At 57.2% G+C, this 23,074-nt stretch overlaps 1 protein-coding gene across 1 annotated transcript in view; it reads right to left on the reverse strand.

Annotated features, from left to right (window-relative positions):
- Window positions 1–23,074, reverse strand: part of GMDS (GDP-mannose 4,6-dehydratase) — a 453,738-nt gene that overhangs the window by 83,096 nt on the left and 347,568 nt on the right. The window contains exon 8 of the mRNA XM_056107776.1: window positions 5,881–5,999. Within this exon, the coding sequence (XP_055963751.1) occupies window positions 5,881–5,999 (119 nt within the window). The remainder of the gene's footprint in view (window positions 1–5,880; window positions 6,000–23,074) is intronic.

The raw sequence follows: 23,074 nt of genomic DNA on the forward strand, positions 1-23,074 counted from the left end.
ATGCGATTTGGAGATGACCGCTGGACTAGAGCCAGGGGATTCCACGGGACGTCAAAAGATCGTGTGGCGGCCCACCTACGAGATGGTCAGACTTCTTCGTCAAGACCCTGAACGATCGGTTTGAGGCTCTTCATGTTCCTAGAACGAGCAAACACCACTGGGCTACACTAGCACGCGACAGGGCCGAATGGAGACATTATTGGTGCCTGCTCGAGCAAATCGATGAGTAACGGGATGTCAAGTGATCAAGTGAGTCTTGGTTTTGAGCTGGGTCTGCCCTGAGGTTTCCCTGGCTCCAGACTCAGGGGTTGCCCAGCCGCGCCCAGAGGAGTGTGTGTGAGTGGGACCCACCCTGCGCTCCGGCTTCCGAGCTCTCTCCTGGGCCCTTGGTTCTTCCAATAAACTTCTTAACGAGGTCCCTGGAATTGAACCCAGGACCCCACACGTGCAAGGCGAGCACCCTACTGCGGAGTTCTAGTTTCTGTTCTCAAGATTTGAAAATCGGGGCCATTCTGGTATTGCCTGACCAATACCCAGGGGCCACCAGGACTGTACTTGGGGTTCATGGGGCCCTGGGGATCGAATTGGAGGTCACGACCATGCAAGGGGTAAGCGTGGGCATTTGAGCATCTCCCTGGTCCATAAATTGACTTTTTATGTTTTTTTTTTCTTTTTGGGTCACACCCGGCGATGCTCTGGGGTTACTCCTGGCTCATGCACTCAGGAATCACTCCTGGTGGTGCTCGGGGGACCATATGGGATGCTGGGAATCGAATCTGTATCAGCCATTTTGGCTGCATGCAAGGCAAACGCCCTACCTGCTGTGCTATCGCTCCGGCCTTGGCTTTTTATGTTTTTAAAGGGAACATTGGCTTACAAGAGTAAAATGTTTCTATATTATATATTACCCCACCACTAGAGCAGTCATCTGGCTTGTCTTAAAATATCTATTATCACCCTCGATATAGCGCTGTAGCACTGTCCTCCTGTTGTTTATCGATTTGCTTGGGCGGGTACCAATAATGTCTCTATTGGGAGACTTGTGGTTACTGTGTTTGGCATATCGAATACGTCATGGGGAGCTTGCCAGGCTCAGCCATGCAGGCAGGATACTCTTGGTAGCTTGCTGGGCTCTCCAAGAGGGATGGAGGAATCGAACCCAGGTCGGCCACGTGCAAGGCAAACGCCCTACCCGCTGTGCTATCGCTCCAGCCCTGCCCTCAATATATAAATATATATTGAGAGGAGAAAATCACTGTCACTGTCCTCCCATTGTTCATCGATTTGCTCGAGTGGGCCCAGTGATGTCTCCATCATGAGACTTGTTGTTACTGTGTTTGGCAGATCGAATACGTCACAGGGAGTTTGCCAGGCTTTGCCGTGCGGGCGAGATACTCTCAGTAGCTTGCCGGGCTCTCCAAGAGGGGCGGAGGAATTGAACTCGGGTCGGCCATGTTGGCCGCTTGCAAGGCAAACGCTCCATAGATACAAAAATATCTAAATACATATAATCTCAGTATTATAAATTCATATCTCTCTCTATGATTTATATATTTATATATCTATATAAAAATCTCAATTTAAAAATATATCTATAGGTATATACTTGGGGCCAGAGCGCTAGCACAGCAGTTAGGGCGTTTGCCTTGCATGCGGTCAGCCGGGCAGACCCGGGTTCGATTCCTCCGTCCCTCTCGGAGAGCCCGGCAAGCTACTGAGAGTATCTCGCCCGCACGGCAAAGCCTGGCAAGCTCCCCGTGATGTATTCGATCTGCCAGACACAGTAACAACAAAGTCTCCAATGGAGACGTTACTGGGCCCACTCGAGTAAATCGATGAACAACAGGAAGACCGTGCAGTGCAGTGCAGGTATATCCGTAAGAGACAAACACAACCCTAACGGCCACCTCACTGTCCTGGTGCCCTCCCAGCAGCGCTGTCACTTTGCCCTTCCTTTTCACTGGTGGCTTTCCCCCCTCCCTCTCCGCGACGGGTCACTCTTTTGGCTTCTGGACGTGCCCCCTTAGTTCGAGTCAAGAGCTGGACACTCAGAACGGGACGTTCTTGCGTCTGGACGTGACGGCCTCCCTCTGGGGCACAGGCAGCTCCGTGCTGGGAGCAGGCCGAACTATTTGCATCCCCCGGCAGATCCTTTTTTAAGCGTCCCTCTCGGCGTGGTCCGGAGGAGTCTCGCGCGGCCTTTACTCCAGGGATGGCTGAGAGCACGGCCCGTTCCCGCCGCTGGAGCTCACGCCGAGGCTGCCCTAGTACGGCCGGCCGGGACGGCTCCCGGGCAGGAGGCAGTGACAAGATTCAGGTCCCCGTATCCCTGCCCTGTGTGCTCCGGCGGGTGCAGTTCCCTCTTGGGCGCACACCCTCGTTTCCCACGGGCTCTGGGGTGCGCCCAGGCCGACGCTCTGCGTTTCTCCTTCCCTGGGGTCTCTCTGAGTCTCTCTTCTCCCCGGCTCTGCTCAACAGCTGTTCCCAGACGTTTCTCTCCCATCTCCCACTTGGCACCCTGGACGCGGGTCTGGGGGGTGACGCTCTTTCTGCTCCTGGCCCGATCGGGCCTGTCGTCTAAGGTCTAAAACAGGGGGATGCCTGTTTTACCGAGGTCCCTCTTTTTCTTTTTTTTATTTTTAAGGGTCGAAGGTTTCCTTTGGTTTTGTTGTTCCACCCACACTGGACATGGAAGCACTTTTTTCTCCCTCTCCTTTTTTTATTTTATCTTATTTTTTTTTTCAACTAAAAGGAATCTTGGAGAACAGTCTGGCACTCCTTCAAGAAGTTAAACATAGACGCTGTGGTCACATGACCCAGGAATTCCACTCCGGAGTCTATACCCCAAAGAGTTGCAAGTAGGGACTGAGACGGATATTTGTTCTCCATGGTCATGGTGGCGCGTTCACAGTGACCCACAGCTGGATGCCAGTGAGCGAGGATGGCCAAGGGGGGGACGCCGCCACAGGGCACCCGGACCCCGACTATGCTCGGGCCCCTGCCTCTCAGGGGAGGGCACTGGGTGCTGTGATGAAAACCAAGTGTCAAAGGCCCAGCAGCGCACAAACCCAGGCACTGGATGACCGAGGACAGGCGGACGCAGGGAGACTGGACAGGGACTCGGGGTGGGGGGCAGGAGAGAGGGGTTCAGTTGGGAAGATGGAACTCTTCTGGAGATGGACAACGGGCAAAGCTGTGGAGAACACTGTGACTGGACTAATGCCGCTGAGTATTATAGGTACTTCAGGAAAATTAAGACAGGGTTTTAATTTTAGAGGTATTTTACCACAGTAAAAAAAAGAAAGAAAGAAATGCCCAAAGAGAAGAAATCTTGGACGGGAGAGACAGTGCTTGCCTTATATGTGGCCCGTCTCAGTTCGATGCCCCCAGCACACACAGGGTCCCTCCAAGCATCGCCAGGAGTCAGCCCTGAGCACAGAGCCGGGAGTGACCCTGAGCACAGAGCCAAGAGTGACCCTGAGCACAGAGCTGGGAGTCAGCCCTGAGCACAGAGCCAGGAATGACCCTGAGCACAGAGCCAGGAGTGAGCCCTGAGCAGTGTCAGGTACGGCCCAGACCTCCCACTGAAGGGCAAAAGAAGCTTCCTTCTAGAACGGGGGATCTTTGACAAAACCACAAAATGTTGCACAGTTGCAAGAGAAGTTACACAGTGCAACAAATACCAGGACAGTTTGGCTATAATGGAGGAGGCAGAGCTCTGGCCAAGACGACCACCTCGGAGGAGGGTGGAGAGAGAGCCGGGTGCATGCTTTGCCTGGGGGGCGGGGGTTGGCGGGAAGGTTGATTCCCAGTACAAAGCACCACCAGAAACAACCCCTGGGCAGAGGACAGAGGTGGGCGTCCCCTCGCCATCACTAGGTAGATGCCGTCCACTCCCCTCCCAAGAATAAAACCATCCCAAAGTGGGACTGAGTGAGACTTGGGGGCAGCAGGGATTGGAAAGGCTTCTCAGTGGGGGTGGGGACGAGCCCCCCCTATTCCTCCCCAGCGGCCGTGCCTTACTGTGCCAGAGACCGAACAAACCTCAGAAGACATCGACCAGCCGCAAAAATGTCTCGGACCCTCTGCTCCCGGCTAAGACCCCTGGGGCCATCTCAGGAGGGGCTCAGGAAGCTCCCGCCCCTCTAAAAGCCCACCAGCCACGGCAAGACCGCCCAGTTAAAGGTTCTGGATTCTTCTGGGTTTTGGGGACATCTTCAAACTCTACAACACAAGCATCATCCCAGGAGCGGCACAGCAGAAAGAACGGGCTGGAATGCAGAAGCTGACCGAGCCCGGCCCACAGGAGCATGAATGCAGAAGCTTGCAACAACAGCTCGGTAAACCTCAGACTGGAACTTACTGTCCCCATGCAAGATACAACGGTTTTCAAAGTTCCTTTTACAGAAATACGTTTTGATTATTCCATTATATATATACGTGTGCGTGTGTGCGTGCGTGCGTGTGTGTGTGTGTGTGTGTATATGTATATATATATATATATATATATATATATATATATATATGCCTTTTTTTGGGTCACAACCGGTGATGCACAGAGGTTACTCCTGGCTCTGCACTCAGGAATTACCCCTGGTGGTGCTTGGGGAGCCCTATGGGATTATGGGATGCTGGGGATTGAACCTGGGTTGGCCATGTGCAAGGCAAACGCCCTTCCGCTGTGCTATCTCTCCAGCCCCATAATATATATATATTATGCATGAAAGAACTGGCAGAGGAACCCAGATATGCGGTCCCGGGGCTGAGGTCTCCAAGCCTATTCGGATTGGGACTGGGCCTTCTCCACCCAGACCCCCAATCTTCCAGTAGGTAGGCATCACACCCACCAGCTGCCACCAGCGCCAGGTTGGTCCCATCAACGGCCAACACGCAGAGACTATAAAACCCAGCTCCCGGAAGCGCGTGGCTGCATTTGTGGCCACGCGACATCTTATTTTTTCCTTTGGAGAACCTGGCAGGGTACCAAAAGTATCCTGCCCGCATGGCAGAGTCTGGCAAACTTCCTGTGTCGCACTCAATATGCCAAATATCAGTAACAATGACGGGTCTCATTCTCCTAATCCTGAAAGAGCATTGAAATGGCTCTTTTAAAATCTCAGGGCTAGGAAGAAGGAGACGTTACTGGTGCCTGCTCGAGGAAATCGACGAACAACAGGATGATCGTGATATATATATGTGTATATATATATATATATATATATATATGCTTTTTGGGTCACACTCGGCATTGCACAGGGGTTACTCCTGGCTCTGCTCAGGAATTACTCCTGGCAGTGCTCAGGGAACCCTATGGGATGCCGGGGATCAAACCTGGTCGGTCACGTGCAAGGCAAATGCCCTCCCCGCTGTGCTATGGCTCCAGCCCTAACCATTTGTTGTTAACAAACACTAAAAAATAAATTATTATGGGCCTGCTCCGGGGGCCGGCTTGAGGGTGGCTGGGAAAATGGGGACCCTGGTGGAGGGAAGGAGGCCGCGGTGGCGGGATTGGGGTTGGAATCGTGGATGCCTGGGATGAATCATCACAAACAACTTTGTAAGCCACGGTGTTGAAATTAAGTGTGTGGGGAGAGGGACTGGAGAGGTAAGATCGGGGCCAAGCTGTTTGCCTCACATGCAGCTAACCCGGGTTCAATCCCCGGCACTGCCCTGAGCACCGCCAGGGGTGATCCAAAAGCCAACAACAACAACAACAAGAAAAACCAAACAACTTCAAGAGATGGAGTTGGTCAGTGGCGACATCCTGGGCAGATGCAGTGAGACACGAGACCCCCCCCCCCCGGGTCCTGGATAGCCCTGGCCCCCTGCACAGTGCTCTCAGGGTCAGGGGGCAAGGGCGGGGCACCCCGAGGTACTCACACGATGGTCATCCCGACGTGTGCAAACGACTTCTCCACAAACTCGCGGACGCTGTGGACCTCCCCTGTGGCGATGACCAAGTCCTCGGGCTCGTCATTCTGCAGCATCAGCCACATGGCCTGTAGGGGACAGGAGCGGGTGAGATGCGGGTGCCACGCCCCCAGCTCGGGTGCCAGGCCTCTGCCTGGGTCTCCCCTGGACACCTAGAAGGGGCAGGGGGAGGCCTCTGTCGGGGAGGCCCTGGAGTGACGGGCCCCGGCGCCGGCAGCTGAGGGGTATGCCGGGCTCGGCAGAGGGGGGCCGGCTGTCAGAGGTCTGCAGACCCCCCAAACTGTGGCCCCATTTCCACCCTAGAACACAGTGAGATAGGGAGCGAGTCACGTCAGCCACAGTTCCTGGCTCCGGGCTGGGTCAGAAGCACCAATGTCCGGGTTCTCTCGGGAGAAGGGGGGCTGGGACGGGCTGTGATTTTCTGGGCAGCCGCAGTTTGGGGAAATAAGATACCGATGGCTGTCAGTGGCGAAGACCCGCTAAGGACACGGAGGGAAGGGTCTTAAACGCATCATCTAACTTTCCTCCTTTTGCAGATAGAAGTCCTTAAAAATAGAGCGAGGATGATGGGGAGGGGTAAGAGAGAGGGAGAGAGAGAGGAAGAGGAAGAAGGAGAAAGACCTCAAAGATAAGGGAAGTATATTCTTCTTTCTTTTTTCTTTAAAGGAGGGGAAGGAAAGAGTCGTTTCTTGTGACTGCTTCATATTTGGGGTCTCCTACGAGGCTGGGTTGGGGGGGAGTGGGAGGAAATGGTGAGGGATGGCGAGCCCCCACCCCAAGTTGCCGGTGGCCCCCGCATCCACCGCTCCACCTCTGCCACCCCCATGGTTCCATCTGCGTGGGCGATGGCGCGGAGGCCTTGGGGCACCCTGAATCCTCTCCTCCTTCTATCTGCTGAACAACAGAGCCGCGGGCTTTAGCCAAGGCAGACACTGGGCACGTGTCTGCTTCGTGGGGACGGTCCCTCTGTAGACTGAGCTGCCCAGTGCAGGCGGCGGTGAAGGACCCCGGAACCCTTTGCCGGAGACGCTCCCGGGGGCGCCAAGCCTGGATGCATCCCTGGGGTCTGCACTTCGAATCTGAGCCCCGGGCGGGCCGTTCCCGCGGCCTGGGGTGCCCTGTCCCCCCCCTTCCCATCTGGGAACTCCGACCTGGCCTTCCAGAGCCCCTGAGGAGCCCCGAGTCTGGGCTCCGGAGTGGATTCGGCTTATCGGGCTGAAATTCCCGTGGGTGCAGGCACGAGTGCTCTCTTGCCTCAGCTCGGCGGCGCCCACCCGGCTGCTGCCTCCGACTGCTGCGCGTGTCAGCAGAAGAGCGCACCCAAACGCACACTGCAGCACACGGCGTGCGGGGACACGGTGCCAACGTGCAGGTGCGCAGGGGACACAGTACCGACGCGCGGGTGTGTAGGGGACACGGTGTCCACACATGGGCGCGCAGGGGACACGGTGCCGACGCACGGGTGCTCAGGGGACATGGTACCGACGTGCGGGGGGCGCAGGGGACACGGTGGTGACACATGGGAGCGCAGGGGGCACGGTAGCGATATGGGCGCGTAGGGAGCACGATGCCGACACACGACACACAGGGGACACGGTGTCCCCTTACGGGTGTGCAGGGGACACGGTGTCCACTCATGCGCGCGCAGGGGGCACGGTGCCGACGCATGGGAGCGCAGGGGGACACGGTGCCCATGCACAGGCGCGCAGAGCATACAGGGGCGACATGAGCACATACAGACTCTTGGGGCGTTCTTCAAAAAGGTTCTCCAAATTTTCAGGAAAAATTAAATTACGCTTCTGGCCAGCACGGGGGCCTCCAAACTTCATCCCCCCCCCCCACACACACACCCCAATCGGGACTTAGCGTAGACACTGTGACCTGTGCGAGTCAGGTTTCCATTCTAAAAAAACCAACATTTCCCGTGTGTCTTTCAGGTTCTGGCCCCGCCCGGCCAACCCGAGGGGGAGTCCGCGAGGGTTCCTGAACCGCCGGTGCTCGCAGCTCCGTGGGGAAGAGCCAGGCCTGGCGAAAAATAAAGGGGGTGAAAAAGGATCACCGGAGAGCTGGGGGCCACTCTGAGCGCTCGGTGGCGGGGAGGGGGACCCTTCCGCCGGGGTGCTGGTCTTGCTCCCCAATAGGAATCTGGGAATCGGGACTGGGGGGGTCTCACTTTCCCCGGAGCCGGGAGGAGGCCCCAGCCTCTCCATCAGCCCGGCTGTGACCTCCGCCCTGTCAATCCCTCGGCATTTCCTCCCCGGTTGGGGCCGCGAGCCGGCCGGGGTCTGGGAATGGCCAGGGAAGGAGATAGAGCGGCAGATTTATTTGTCATTCCTGAATCGCTGACTGGCCGGGGCCGAGGGAAGGAGCTCCGTTGGAATGTCCACCGGGCCTAATGAATGGGCATTGAGCGGTAAATGAAGAACAGGTGCCCGTGGGTGGGGGAGCCGGGGTGCCGGTGAGGGAGGGCGTGAGGATGGGTCAGCGATCTGCCACCCGGCCGCGGCCCGGCGGGTCCCCTGGCCAGGCCGGCGCAGGCCCCGGACACAAAGGCCCCTGTGTGTGCGCGCACGGGCGGGCAGCTGCGCTGCGGTGCTCTGGGCCATTTGTCGTCTGATGGATGGGCCACTGAGGCAAAAGTTCACCCCGCGCGCTCACCTTCCTGTTCACATGCCGGCCGGGTGACCCGTGACGCAGCCGGCCCCCATGTGCGGTCCAGTTGCCACCCGGCTCTGGCGTCTGTCGCAGGAGCAACGGCAGGCGGAGGGGCGAGTCCCCCCCCCCCATCCCGCCCCCCTGTCTCCTGGGAACTGGGCTGAGCTCCCGGCCCCCGGGTGGACTCTCCTGTGCCTCCCGGATTCCTGGCGACTTTCGCCCTGCGCTGGTCACCGGTGTGTGGAGTGTCAGCCGGTCTCACCGGGAGGAGAGACAGCCGGTAAGGGACGGGAGGGGCAGATGGATTTAAAGTCCATGTTCCCCCTCGCCCGTGAGAAGTGATCCCCTTGGAGCTGGGGAGACAGAGCAGGGAGGAAGGCACACGCCTTGCACACCGCTGACCCTGGTGCGATTCCTGCTACGGCCGGGAATGAGCCCTGAGCACAAAACTGGGAGTCAGCCCTGAGCACAGAGTCGGGAGTGGGCCCTAAGGACAGAGATGAAAGTGACCCTGAGCACAAAGTGAAGAGTGAGCCCTGAGCCCAGGGCCGGGAGTGAGTCCTGAGCACAGAGCATGGAGTGACTCTGAGCACAGAGCCGGGAGTGAGTCCTGAGCACAGAGTCGGGAATGAGCCCTGAGCACAGAGCTGGGAGTTGAGTCCTGAGCAAAGGGCCAGGAGTGAGTCCTGAGCACAGAGCCGGGAGTGAGCCCCGAGCACAGAGCCAGGAATAATCCCTGAGCACAGAGCTGGGAGTCAGCCCTGAGCACAGTCGGGAATGAGCCCTGAGCACAGAGCTGGGAGTCAGCCCTGAGCACTGAACTGGGAATGAGTCCAAAGCACAGAGCCGGGAGTGAGCCCTGAGCACAGAGCCAGGAGTGAACCCCGAGCACAGAGCTGGGAGTGAGCTCCGAGCACAGAGCCGGGAGTAATCCCTGAGCACTGACCTGGGAGTCAGCCCTGAGCACCCAAGCCCTCCTCCCTCTGCAAAAGAGTGATCCCCCCCCCAACCTACCCCCAGCTACTTCCTCCCTAGGCTCCAGGCATGCAGGGGCCGTGTGGGTGCCTGTGAAGTGCGAGGTGGGCTTCTGGGCCCTCCAGGCGCCCGTCTGTTCTCACATCTGACTCCGAGGAGAGGAAAACTGATCCCCGCGATCCTGCGAGCTACCTCTGGCCAGCCGGGCGGGGCTGGAGGGTGGAGGGGGAGAGGCGGGAGGGGGCTGCCCCCGGCCACGGGGGCTCCTGGGGGGCTGCCACAGCGGGCCCAGTGGAGGAGAAAACCCCAGGCAGCCGGGCACAGCTGAGTGGCCCGGCCTGATTCCAGGCGTGCCTCTCGGGGTGTGAGGCGTGTTTGTCTTAAAGACCCGGATTCCTCCATCGCGTCCGGCTCCCCGGGAACGCTGGCGCGGGATCCAGGCCGCGAGCACTGATTAACTGAGCCGTCAGCCGTGAATAACGAGAGTTGTTAATCGAGGTGATGTTTAACCATGTGGCTGCTTTTCCGTTCGGGTTTCTTCTTTCCTCCTCCTCCTCCTCCTCCTCCCCGGCCCTGTGCTTCTGGGGTTTTGTGCTATTGGTCATTTACAAAACAACAACAAAACAAAACAAAAATCATTTTGAAATAGAATTGTCAGTCTGCGGGATGTGTGTGTGTGTGTGTGTGTGTGTGTGTGTGTGTGTGTGTGTGTGTAGTCCGTAGGGAATTCCGATCCCAAGTCCTGCTGGAGTTTGGATCCATGGAAGTGAAAATTCCTGGGGCATTGAAGTGAGTGTTGGGGCCGAGTCACGCCGAGCACTGGGCTGTGAACCTTTGTTCGGGCCTCACCACGGCAGGCTGGTGCTGGAGGTCTGGGACAGGCCAGAGCGTCGGGGTTCTCTGCCTGTCCTCAGGTTTCGGGGGCCCCCTAGGTGGTCCGATGAGGGTTCTCATCCCATGACTGGGGTGGGAAAAAGGTACCAAGTGCCCAAGCCATGGGACTTGATCAGGGAAGGGATGGGTGGCTCTCCAGGACTCACAGTATATTGATTTTTTTTTTCCCCCTTCCTGGGCAAAACCACTATGGGGTGTGGAGTGCTTCAGTGAAGAGTTTTCAAGACACAAAGTTACTGAAAAGGGGGAAAAAAAACCCACATTAGATAGTGAACAAAAACAACCCTGAGAATATGGGGAGAAAGGGACTCTCCTTCACTGTGGGTGGTGGGAAGGCCCCCTGGGCCAACCTTTTTGGCAAACGATGTGGAACTCAATTCCTCAGGAAACTAGAAATTGAGCTTCCGTAATACCCAGCAGTACCACTTCTGAGAACAGACCCCAAGAGCACACGGCAGAAAGGCCACCTGCACGCCTATGTTCACTGCAGCACTATTCACCATAGCCAGAATCTAGAAACAACCCAAATGCCCGAGAACAGACGAATGGATAAAGAGACGACGGCCTGTCTACACAATGGAATACGATGCAGCCGCCAGGAAAAAGGAAGTCGTGAAACCCGCTTGCCCAGGGATGCACACGGAGGGTGTCCGTGCCGAGTGAAATGAGTCGGGGGCAGAGGGACAGACGTGGGATGATGGGACTCGGTTGTGGGATGCACAAAACAGTCGGAGACTGATGCCCAAGGACAGTCGAGACAAGGGCCAGGAGGACCCGCCCACGGGTGGAAGCTGGCCGCAGGCGGTGGGGGGAAGAGGACAGCTAGGACAGAGAAGGGAGCACTGTGACGACGACAGTTGGACATGGTCACTCTGGACGAGAACTGAGGGCTGAAAGGGGGGAAAGGGATAGACACGATGACCTCTCAGTACCCGTGTTACAAACCAGAGAGGGAGAGGAAGGGGGGGGAGGGAGGGGGAGAGGGAGGGGGGAAGGAGAGAGAGGGAGAGAGAAAGTTCGTGTCATAGAGGCAGGTGTGGGGTGAGGAGGCAAACTGGGGACATCGGTGGCGGGGAATGTGCCCTGGTGAAGGGACAGGTGTTAGGACACTGTATGACTGAAACCCAACCATGAACAGCTCTGTAACTGTATCTCCTGGTGATATAATAATATTAATAGTAATAAGAAGAGGAAGAAGAAGAAGAAGAAGAAGAAGAACAAGAAGAACAAGAAGAAGGAGAAGAACAAGAAGAACAAGAACAAGAAGAACAAGAAGAAGAAGAAGAAGAAGAAGAAGAAGAAGAAGAAGAAGAAGAAGAAGAAGAAGAAGAAAAACAAGAAGAGGAAGAGGAAGAGGAAGAGGAAGAAGAAGAAGAAGAAGAAGAAGAAGAAGAAGAAGAAGAAGAAGAAGAAGAAGAAGAAGATAGATCCTAGTATATAATAATGTAGGACTGTCGCACTGTCCTCCCGTTCATCAATTTGCTCTAGGGGGCACCAGTATCGTCTTCATTGTGAGACTTCTTGTTACTGCTTTTGGCATAACGAATACGCCACAGGGAGTTTGCCAGGCTCTGCCTTGCGGGCGGGATACTCTCGGCAGCTTGCCGGGCTCTCCGGCTCTCCGAGAGGTTGAATTCCCCCCCTCCCTTCTGTTTTCTGTATTGATCTCCCGACTAAAGAACCCTTATGTTTTGTATTTCACCCTGTTCAAAAAGAAATTTGATTTTAAATGTAGGGGCCACGCCCAGCGGTGCTCAGGGCTCCTGGCTCTGAGCTCAGGACTCCCTCCTGAGGAGGCAGATGTGGGCTGGGGATGGAGCCGGAGCTGGCCGCATGAAAGCCAAGAGACTCTCTCGCCCCTTAGGTTTTGTTTTTTTCCCATTACTTTGTTTGTTTTGGGGGCCACACCCAAGCCCTGGTGCTCAGGGCTCGCTCCTAGCTCTTACACTCAAGAATCACTCCTGGCGGACTTGGGAGGATGATATGGGATACCGGGGTTCGAACCCGGGTCAGCCACAGAAAGTGGCCCCGGCCACGTCCTCTGCATACCTGGAGATGCGACCCTTCCCCCCAAGGGGAGATGGACCCTCGCCCTTCCCAGGGAGAGGAGCAAAGGCCCGTTGCTCGGGGCCTGTGGGCTGTGCGTAGTCCGGGGGGCGGGGGCCGCCACACCCAGGCGGTTCTGTGGCTGCGACCGCCTGGCAACACCCCCGAGGGGTTTCTCGGGCTGCTCTGCCCGTCTCGTCCCCCGAGCACTGACACAGAGATTTATGGGCGGGAGGGCAGCGGCCACCCACACCCGGGCCCATGGAAACTGGCTCTCAGGCCCAGTCGCCGAGCCCAGGCCGCCCGCCCTTCCCAGAAGTGCCGCTTTCCTGGCGAGTACCCAGCCGCCACCTCGTCCAGGTGTTTCCAATTACACGCTGCCAATCATGGGCGCAGGTAAGGCCGGGCACAGGCCGGGGGACGGAGGGGCTGGGGGAAGCGGGCAGGAAGGGGCAGGGCCCTTAGAGTGCCCGCCGCCCCTCCTGCCCACTCCTGGGACGCTGCAAGGCTGTGTCCACCCTGCCTGACTCTGTCCACCCCGCCTGTCTGCCTTGAGCCCTGGAATCCCACATCTGGGCCCCTCTGGGCACCAGAGCCCTTGGGCCCGGCCACCGTGTCCTGGACCCATGCTGAGAGGCTGTCCGGGGCGGGGGGGCTTTACCAGCTTAGTGGGTAGCAGGCCTGGCACTCGGGCCGGCGAGCGTCTTAGGGTCCCCTTACCCCGCTCACGGAAGCGGGAAGGAAGGGACAACGGGCGTGGCCACTGGGAGCCTGGCATATCCGGTGCCCTTCCTTCGAAAATACCATGGGGCACGGGAGGGGGCGGGGGAAGTCACGGGAGAGTGGTGCCAGCCCGCCAGGTCCCCTTCCCGACACTGCCCAGGCAAAGGCTGTCAGCGAGGCACATTCCTACCAAGGCATTTGGCACGATTGTCCCCCCCAAAGCCACCCGGTCACTCTGTCTCCCAATCCAGCAGGTCTCAGTGTGGACGGGTCACTCCGAGAGGGCTGAAAAAGCACCCAGGAGCGGGAAGGGGGGGCACAGCAGACAGGTGGGACCTCACTCCGGGCCTGCGCTCAGGGGTCCCTCTTGGCGTGGCCCCCGGGACAGAGCCCAGGTCTGCACTGGGCCGGGCAAGCCCCTTCCCCAAGCCACCGCTGCCCCGGCCCTGCCGCTGCTCTGCTCCCGTGAGGCCACCCCAGGATGGACCGACGCCGTGGTCCCCCCCAGGACTGCTCTCAATCCCTTTCATCTCTGTTCTGAGGGGGCCAGGGGAGGTTCGGGTCACACCTGGTGCTGTTTCCTGGCTCTGATCTCAGACTCCCAGCGGGGCTCTGGGACCCTCTGGGTCCTGGGGACCCAACTGGGTCAGCTCCTCCTAATGTAAACACACACACACACACACACGCACGCACGCACACACACACGCTCGCACACGCTCTCGCGCAGACACTCATGTTTGAGGACAGTGATGGGGCCAACCTGGTGAGGCCACACGGGGACTTGGGCGGGCCCAGCAGGCGGCCGTGGCGGTGGGCCTGGCCTTGGTATGGGGGTTCCTCGAGATGGGAAACCTGCGTGTTTTCTCAAACGCAACCGGCTTCCCTTTTCATCTCGCCATCAAGGACACAGCAGAGTCAGCATGTAGGAAATAATTAGATTAAAAACCACCCTCCCGGCTCCTCTCTGGAAAGAAAGATGGCGGCCGCACGGGAGCCTTGTGGAAAGCGGGTTTGAGCCGGGCTCGGGGGAGCGGCGGGGACCTCATGGGAAGGGGGGCTTTGTGGGCCGTCCCCCACGCCCCACCGAGGTCGCCAGCTGCCCCCCACGAGCGGCTCTCCAGCACGGCCACGACTCCAGGGCACAGAAACCAATCTCTTAACTATCTAACTTTTAATAGAAATTCTTCCAGGGTCATTAAGTAAAATAGCAGAAATTCAAAACCGCGCGGCCGCAATAGCGGCCGCGCGACATCATTTTATTCTTAAACCAAGTTGTAGAAAGCAAATCATTTCACAACGCTGTTTCAGCATGTCTGATTGGGGGAGGGGTGGGTCGTAAACTCTAAACAATAATTGTGCATCTTCTATCGAAATAATCTATCTCGTCAAAGTAGATAGAGTATTAACTAGAACTCATCTGCCTCACAAAGAATTGGGAGGGGTGGGAGGTGGGGGTCTATTGGGATTCGGGGTTAAAAATGAGTATTGGTAAAGGGAAATGTGTTTGGTATCTACATGACTGAGACCTAAACCCGAAAGCTCTGTAACTTTTCCCACAGTGATTCAATAAATAAATAAATTAAAAAAAAAAAACTAATAAAAAAAAAACCACCCTCCCCCGCCCCCCCCCCCCCCCCCGGTGAGAAAGACCAACCCTGGCCATCTGGACCAGTGCCCCCCACCCCTGCAGCTCTGGGCAGCGGGACCCGGCGGGCGAGAAGCAGCCACCACCTGCCCGGACTCTGCACCCAGCGGTCTTGAGAGTCGGAGGGGGGTGCAGGAGCCCAGTGGGGGGTCACACAGCAGGACCCGCAGGTGGGGGTGGGCCGGCTCATCCCCTCGAGGTCTCCTGCACACGGCCCAGGGCGCAGGAGGGCAGAGCAGGGCCAAGAAGGGGTGCAGGGGTGCAGTGGGCGAGGCCAGGGCAGTGGGGGCCCCCGTGCTCAGGCTGGGGCAGCCTCTGGGGCTGGGTTTGGGCTCGGACCGGGAGGCAGCCCCCGGGGACGCGGGGAGCTTGGCTCTGGCTGGGCCTTGGAGCCCAGGAGGGCCTGGGAGAGTCCCGGGTTAATGCAACAGGAGCCCCCGACAAAGTCCCCATCTGCTGGGTGTGCCTACAAAGTACCCCCTTACACACTTACACACTCACACACACACGTGCACACATGCCCTCACACATGAACTCACACACATGCATACTCACACGTTGAGCCACGTATACACAAACTCGCATGCTCACAGATGCACTCACACAACACCCACACACACTCACACTCAAACCCACAGACCCTCACACACACACACACACACACACACTCATACACATGAACACACACCCACACCCACACCGAAGCCCACAGACCTCACACCTCACACACACATATTCATGCACATGTACACACACACACACACACTTACACTTAAACTCACAGACCTTTACACATACACATACTCATCTACGTGCAACCCACCCCCCTACACACACACTCACACCCACAGACCCTCACACACATATTCATACGCACGCAAACACACACACACTCACACCCAAACCCACCGACCCTCACACACACACTCTCATATACATGCTACACACCCCCACACTCAAACCCACAGACCCCCACACACACTCACACACACCTACCCTACGCCCGGTCCCTCTTCACACGCCCAGCTTATGGAAACGGGCTTGCAGGGATGGGACTTCATCTTGCTTTACATCTGGGGAGGGGCTGGGCCCCAAGGCCCCGCGGGTCAGCACGGGAGCCCAGCTGCTGGCCAGGGTTGGTCTTTCTCACCCGGGGCGGGGTGGGGGGGGGTGGCTGTTATCTAATTATTTCCTACATGCTGACTCTGCCATGTCCTTGATGGCGAGATGAAAAGGGAAGCCGGTTGCGTTTGAGAAAACACTGATTGCAACAGGAATATCTGAGCTTGGTGACACAGGAGGAGAGACTCCTCTAGAAATAATAATAATAGTAATAAAATTTAGGAACGACTTCCCCTCCACGCTACTGAAAATGAAAACAAATCCCCTTTTGTGTCCGTCAAATAGTAATAATAATAATAAGAAGAATAATAAAAAAAACCAAGAGGATTTCCAAAAGGGCAAGGACTTTCAAAACACGCAGGGTCTGGGCCCTCCTAACTCCAGGGAGAAGAAAGAACCTCTGGGAAACGGAAGAATCAGCTCCACAACTATTTCATCATGCATCAGGCATTTGAAAATTCTGAAAGGTGCAAAGAATGGGAAAAGAAAGGAGGAGGAAGGAGGAAAGGCAGGCGGGAAGAAAGAAAGCAACCCAGCTGAACGCTGTAGAGAGGTTACAAGCAAGCGAGCGGAAGGGATTGCCCATCTAGAGTTCTGTGTCAAAGTCGCAGCAGTTGGACGAGAAGCAGCGAGGGCTGCCGATCCCAGAGGAACAAGGAAAAGTTGTCCCGGGCCAGCAGGGCCCCGAAGTCATTTCAGCTGGGGGCGCGGAGAGAGGGGGTCGGGAGAAGCAACCTCTGCTAATTTAACACAACATTTTTCACATTCACTACGCATGAATGAACAATGCCCCCATTGTTTGCCAGAACACTCATGAGTGTTGTATTTTTTTTTTTGTGCGCGCTTGTGTCAATGAGTGTCAAAATATTGTTCTTTTAATACACGAAAGTATTTGCATAGAGCTTTATTACCCAGCTTGAGATGTTAGCCGGAGGCAAAAGAAGACAGAGGAGATTCAGTTGGGAAATCTCACCAGCAAAGAAAAGCAAGAGTCTTAAACACTCTCTGCTTTTCTGCCAACCTTTTTCCCCTTCACACACAATGAGGTCGTTTTTTTTTTTTGGTGTGTGTGTGTGTGTGTGTGTGTGTGTGTGTGTGTGTTTAAACCTGCTACTGCTGAATCGCAAAGCCATGTCGGACCACAACCAAACTATCCTACATCTAGAAGACAAAAGGATTCCATTGCCCTTCGAATGGAAGATCAAAACTCCAACAGGAAGTTGGAAGAGGCCACCACGAATTCCAACACAGCACCCTGGAACCCCAGCAGAGCGCAGCCAGGAGTTTGGAAGTGGGGCAGGGGGGAGGGCTCCCTGCGGACTCTCATCCTTCAATGCTCAATTGCCTGTAACTGTTCCCATTCATCCAGCAATTACGGGGAACAAAGGCCACCACCAGAGGCTCCCTTCCAGGTTCTAGTCCCCAACCAGGCCCGGGGCCGGCTTTGACAAATCTGATGTCTCGTGTCCCCTGACACGCTGAATGCGGCCACACACGAGAAGCGTCCCCTTCCCGGGAGCCAGTGTGAGGCTGCGGCGAAACTAGCTGAAGGCAGGAGGCAGCTGCCCCGGGAACAAACGCGGTGCCAGGCCGGCTCGGAAGGGCCGCGTGCGCGCTCGCTCGCAGGGAGAAGCCAGGCCAGCCGCTCTCAAGGCAAGCGACGGCTTGTAGACACCTCGGCTAATCAGCCGCGGAATAACCCCCACAATGTTCTTATTGATCAAGCGGGGGCCGGTGATGCAACTCTTGGCCGCGAGAGGATCTGGGCTCCGTTCTTTGAGCCTTTCTGACTCGCAGAGACCAACGGACAGACAGACAGACAGACACACAGAGAGAGAGAGAGAGAGAGAGAGAGCATACTTCGGGGAACTGTCTCTCTCTCTTTTTTTTTTTTTCGCTTTTTGGGTCACACCTGGCGATGCACAGGGGTTCCTCCTGGCTCGTGCTCTCAGGAATTACTCCTGGCAGTGCTCGGGGGACCCTATGGGATGCTGGGGATTGAACCCGGGTCGGCCGCGTGCCAGGCAAATGCCCTCCCCGCTATGCTATCACTCCAGCCCCGGGACTGTCTCTTAAGAGATAATTCACTCCTGCACTTGAACCGTCCAAGGACGACGTGTGGGGGGCAGCCCTGGCTTGCCACGCGCCCCCTCCCGGCCCCCCCCCCCCCGGCACTTGCGGTGACTCAGTTTCCACAGAGCAGGCGTGGGGCGGGCGCTGCCACCTCTCTGTGCCCAGGACGAGGCCCAGGGGATGGACTTAGGCTCGGTCAATGGCAACATTGCCAAAGCTCATCTCCCGAGGGGCCCACTAGGTGCTTTTCTTCCATACCGAGTGACGATGGTGTGACCATCCTGCCCCCTAATCCCTGTCAGGGGTGACGCGAAGGCTGTTTCCCAAGTGAAGAATATGATTTATCTCCTGCCGGAGACGCCGTTGCTGCCTGAGAGGTGACCAGCACTGGGCAGGGCCTCAAGGGTGCCGTGAGCCCCTCTGGGAAAACTGGTGGGGGAAATCTTTCTTCTTTCTTTCTTTCTTTCTTTCTTTCTTTCTTTCTTTCTGTCTTTCTTCTTTTCCCTTCCCTGTCCCTCCACTCCACACTTCGGCTCACTTCCTTCAGGGGCTCCAGGGCAGCTGGGCAGATGCCATGGATGATAGACAAGTCTGGGTGATGCAGTGGGCAAGAGAAATACCGAGAAACCAGCTCTCGACAGCAGCTCCCGGAGACACCTTCAGAGACCCAGGGTCCCCGCAGTGACACTGGCCTCATAGCGGCACTGGGCTTCTCCCCACAGAGACTCGGGCCTGTCCTCACAGCCGGCGTGTGGGAGGAACCAGGCCCCCACGTGCTGCCTGGTGATGCCCATGCTCCTGCCCTTCCATCTTCCAGACATCCGGGTGTCTGGGAAGGGCGACCAGCCCTGTCTTCTCTCCATGGGTCTCCCAGTCAGGGGGCCACACCTGGAGGGACGCCGGAGACCACGTGGTGCCGGGGACAGAACCAGGGTGTCTTGGTGCAAAGCCTCACCTCTGCTCCCTGACCCCAGCCCTGAATTTTTTTTCCTTTCCCTTTTTGGTTGAGCCGGCAGTGCTCAGGGCTCACTCCTGACAGCCTCCAGGGACTTGCGGGGTGGTACAGTCGGCCACACGGGAGACTGTCCCCACTGCACTCAGTCCCTGCACTTCTAACAGCAGAACAGACTGGGTGTGGCTGGGTCCCCCTGCCTCTCGGGATAGGGGCACTCGTTGCTGTCTCGGGGACGGGGTCCTCCGGCGCTTGGGATGGCAGGAAACTGCTCCTTGTGACTGGAATGTCATCCCCGGAACCCTCTCCCACGTGGAGGGGCTGCTCTGAGGCTGACACGCCCCCCCCCCAGAGTCTACAGGAAGTGGAGGCTAACAGTGAAGGAGGGGGAAGCCTGGGGTTGGGGGGCGTCTACCCCGTCCCCCCCTTCACTGGTTCCTCGCAGTGGGAGGAGGGTTAGGAGTTTGGGGGCACTTTCTGGGATGGTGGCAGGGGCTGATTTATACAGCACATGAGGCCCCTCGTGGGAAGATGGATTGGGGCTGGGTGGGCTGAGGGGTGATCTGGAAATGCATCCCCGATGCCCCCCAAGGCGGGGCGTGAGAGCACAGAGGATGGAGGAGGAAGAGATGAAGGCCCCTCCATGTTTATCTGGTTTCCCGAAGGAAGATTCTTTCCAGGAATGCCGGCAGCCGAGAGACCAACCTCAGCACCACGGAGCGTGAGACCTCGGGAGGGTCCGTCTAGACGGGTCCCTTCCAGCCCCTGCAGATCCGACCCCGGGGACAGGTGGGATTTCAGGAAAGTGCTCCCGACCCCACTGTGACTGCCCTCAGCATCGCCAGCGTTGGGGGGTGGAGAGGAGGGCGGGGCTAAGTGAGAGGCCAGTCGCCAAGGCTGACACGGGTCCCAACCGGGCACCCAGCAGAGGTGATCCCTGATCACAGCCACATCTGGTTCAAGCCCTCGCCGCACCCCTGCAAGGACATTCGAATGGTGACACTAGTGGAGAAAACTCCCGTCAAGGGCTAAGCGCGGGGTTCCGTGGCCCTGCTCCCATGGCTAAGGCAGCTCAGGCCGCCGAGTCTTCGGCGTCTCTAATTATTATTTTTTTCTTTTTTTGCGGGGGTCGCAGCTGGTGATGGCACAGGGGTTACTCCTGGCTCACACGCTCAGGAATTACTCCTGGCGGTGCTCGGGGGACCAGATGGGATGCTGGGATTTGAACCCGGGTCGGCCGCGTGCAAGGCAAACGCCCTCCCCGCTGTGCTATGGCTCCAGCCCCCTTTCTTCTTCTTCTTCACGTGCTGGGCTCCCCGATCTCGGCCTTCCCACCCTGAAAACGTTTTCTGATTCCTTTCCCCAAATAGGTCGGCTGCGCTCGCGTTTCCACGGCACACGGCATTCCCGGTCCTTGACATGTATTCGTCTCTCAGCTGGGAAACAGCCGCGTGGCTGTTCTTGACACGGCTCCTGCGCCAAGACCCCCACCCCGTGTGACTTCTCCATGAAGGGAAATCCTTGTCGAGCACATACTGCAGGGATGCTGAGACCACGGAACTCTCCAAAACCCAACAACTCCCCACACAAAAACCCTCAAAAAAAATCATGTGGGGCTGAAGAGAACCCAGCAGGTAAGGGGCTGGCCTCGCATACAGCCAACCTGGGCTCACATCCCCCAACGGACTCCAGGTGGACCCCCTGAGCCTGGCCAGGAGTGACCCCTGTGCAGAGAAGCAGGAGTAAGGCCTGAGTACAGCTGGGTGTGACCCCCAACTCCAGAGACAAAGAGATGAATCAGCCAGTTAGGCCTTGGCCCTACACACAGCCGACCCCCTTCAGTGATCCTGGGTCCCCTGGTACCCCAACACCCCAGCACTGCCAGGAATGACCCCTCAGCAAAAGTCCTGAGCACCGCAGGGGGCGGAGGGGGGTGCGGATTCCCTCCCCGACACAGTACATAAACTGCTACCTGGAACTGCATTCTCGCTGAAGCCTAATAATAGGTCTAATACTATCTTTTCTCCAACATCATTTTCCTAATTATCTCCGTCCAAGTGTTTCCCAACCTGACTGTTTGTTCTGGCAGTGAGCGTGCCCGCCTCCAGCCTTTGCCTGCGGCCGGGAGACGGTCTCAGCGTGGAGGAGATGGGGCGGTGGGGGTGGGGGAGCGCGGAACCCCCTTTCAAAGAGATCCCCCCCCACTCCAAACGGCGCAACACGGTGGGAGTTCGGGAAGGAAGTTGTCCCCCGACCCCCCTCAAACAAGCTCATCTACGCCCGGGTCTCGGGATGAATAAGCAGAGGGCCGTTCTCCCCACAGGCTTCTCAGAGAGAAACTTCACTGCACCTTCTTCTATCACTGAACGAACGACGAGCCTGGGCCGTGAGCAGAAGGCCAAGCCAGGGGCTGTTTTTGTGGCGGCAGAAGCTGGGATGCTGGGAGGACAGGCAGCTGTCCCTTCCCAAGGCCCGTGCCAGCAACAGGGGCCCACCAGAACCGCCCTGTGCGTAGGACTCTGTGCTGATCAGCGGCTGAGGGGACACGAGTCCTGTGCCAGGCTCCACCCAGCACCTGAGACCCCCCCCCCCCAGGACTGGGAGGCACCTCGTCTTTGGAATCAGTGAAGCCATTGCTCCTTTCACTGCCCCTATTTGCGGGGGAACAAGGCCCTCGACGCGCTTTTCTCGCTGCTGGGCACCCCGTGATTCCATTCCCCGAGACGGAACCGGACAAACCCGAATGTAGCGCCCCAGTCTGTAGGCGAGAGAGAGACGCCACGTTTCAGGGTACTGGGCTCTCCGGCCCCCCACCCCACACCCTGAATTCCTTCATCTAGGAACTGTAAACCACAGAGAGAATATAATTTTAAGACCGGAAACATATTTTCCAAACCACCCCTCCTGCTCCAAATTTCATTAAATGTGCAAGAGAAAACATCCTTTGTAAAAACAGCTAATATGATTATAAAATAATTAGTCGCAGAGGTCCCGTATAATAAAAACAACAACAACCTTTAAATTTCAGCCACTAAAAAAAAAAGAAAAAAAAGAAAAAAAATCAGGGGACTCGTGATTTGGGATATAAAAACCGCAGTTCATCTAAATGGGGGAGGTGAAAAAAAGAACGAGGGAAAGAAAAAAGGAGAGAAGGAAGGAAAGAAGGAAGGAAAGAGAGAGGGTAAAAAGGAAGGAAGAGGAAAGGAAGAGATAGAGAAAAGGAAGGGAAGAGAAGAAAAGGGAGGCAGGAAGAGAAAGGAAAGGAAAAAGAAATGGCAGAAGAAAAAAAGGAAGGAAAGGCAAAGGGAAGGAAGAAAAGGAGAGAGGGAGAGAGAAAAAGAGGGAGAGAGAGGGGGAGGAAGAGAAAGAGAGGGAAGAGCAGAGAGCGGGTTCGAGAGCCAAGTATGGTTCAGCTCGGAGCACTGGAAGCTGCACTTTGGAGGCACTTCAGAAAACAACCAATGACAGAGAGAAATGCGAGGGCCAGACCCTCCCGCCGGCTTCCTGGGGAGCAGCCACACTCGGGGACCCCCAGACGCCCCCTGTCAGGCCCCACAGGGGTGCAGAGACAGGAGGAAAGTGGGCAGCGGAGCCCCGAGGAGTCTTCGTCTCCGGGCAGGTCCTGGGGGTGGCCGCGGGCAATTTCTCAGGAATGCCGAATTCTCCTCATCCCTCCCGAATCCTTCCCGGGAGAGGTCAGGGAAGCCGTGACATGCCCCCGAGGGCACTGCCTGACTGAATTAGCCCGAGCGGCCTCTCACTCGCCTCCAGACACCAGGGTCCCAGCGGTGGCGGCGAGAGCATTTCATTAGAAGCAGAAGACGAGGTGATCCGAGTTCGTCCCGCCTCTAAGCTGCCGCAGGAAAAAGGTTCCACGCTGACATTCTGCCTCCTGCCACGGCACCCGGGACCGGGCTGGCCCCAGCGCCACAGAGCTGTGATGGGCCTGTGTGTGTGTGTGTGTGTGTGTGCGCGCGCGCGCGTGCGTATCTGCATAAGTGTGCACACACGTGTCCGTGTGCGGAAGCGTGCGTACGCACACGTTTGTCTGTACATAT

This window comes from Sorex fumeus, unplaced genomic scaffold (assembly GCF_029834395.1).
Source record: "Sorex fumeus unplaced genomic scaffold, SorFum_2.1 ptg000175l, whole genome shotgun sequence".
Classification (NCBI taxonomy): Eukaryota; Metazoa; Chordata; class Mammalia; order Eulipotyphla; family Soricidae; genus Sorex; species Sorex fumeus.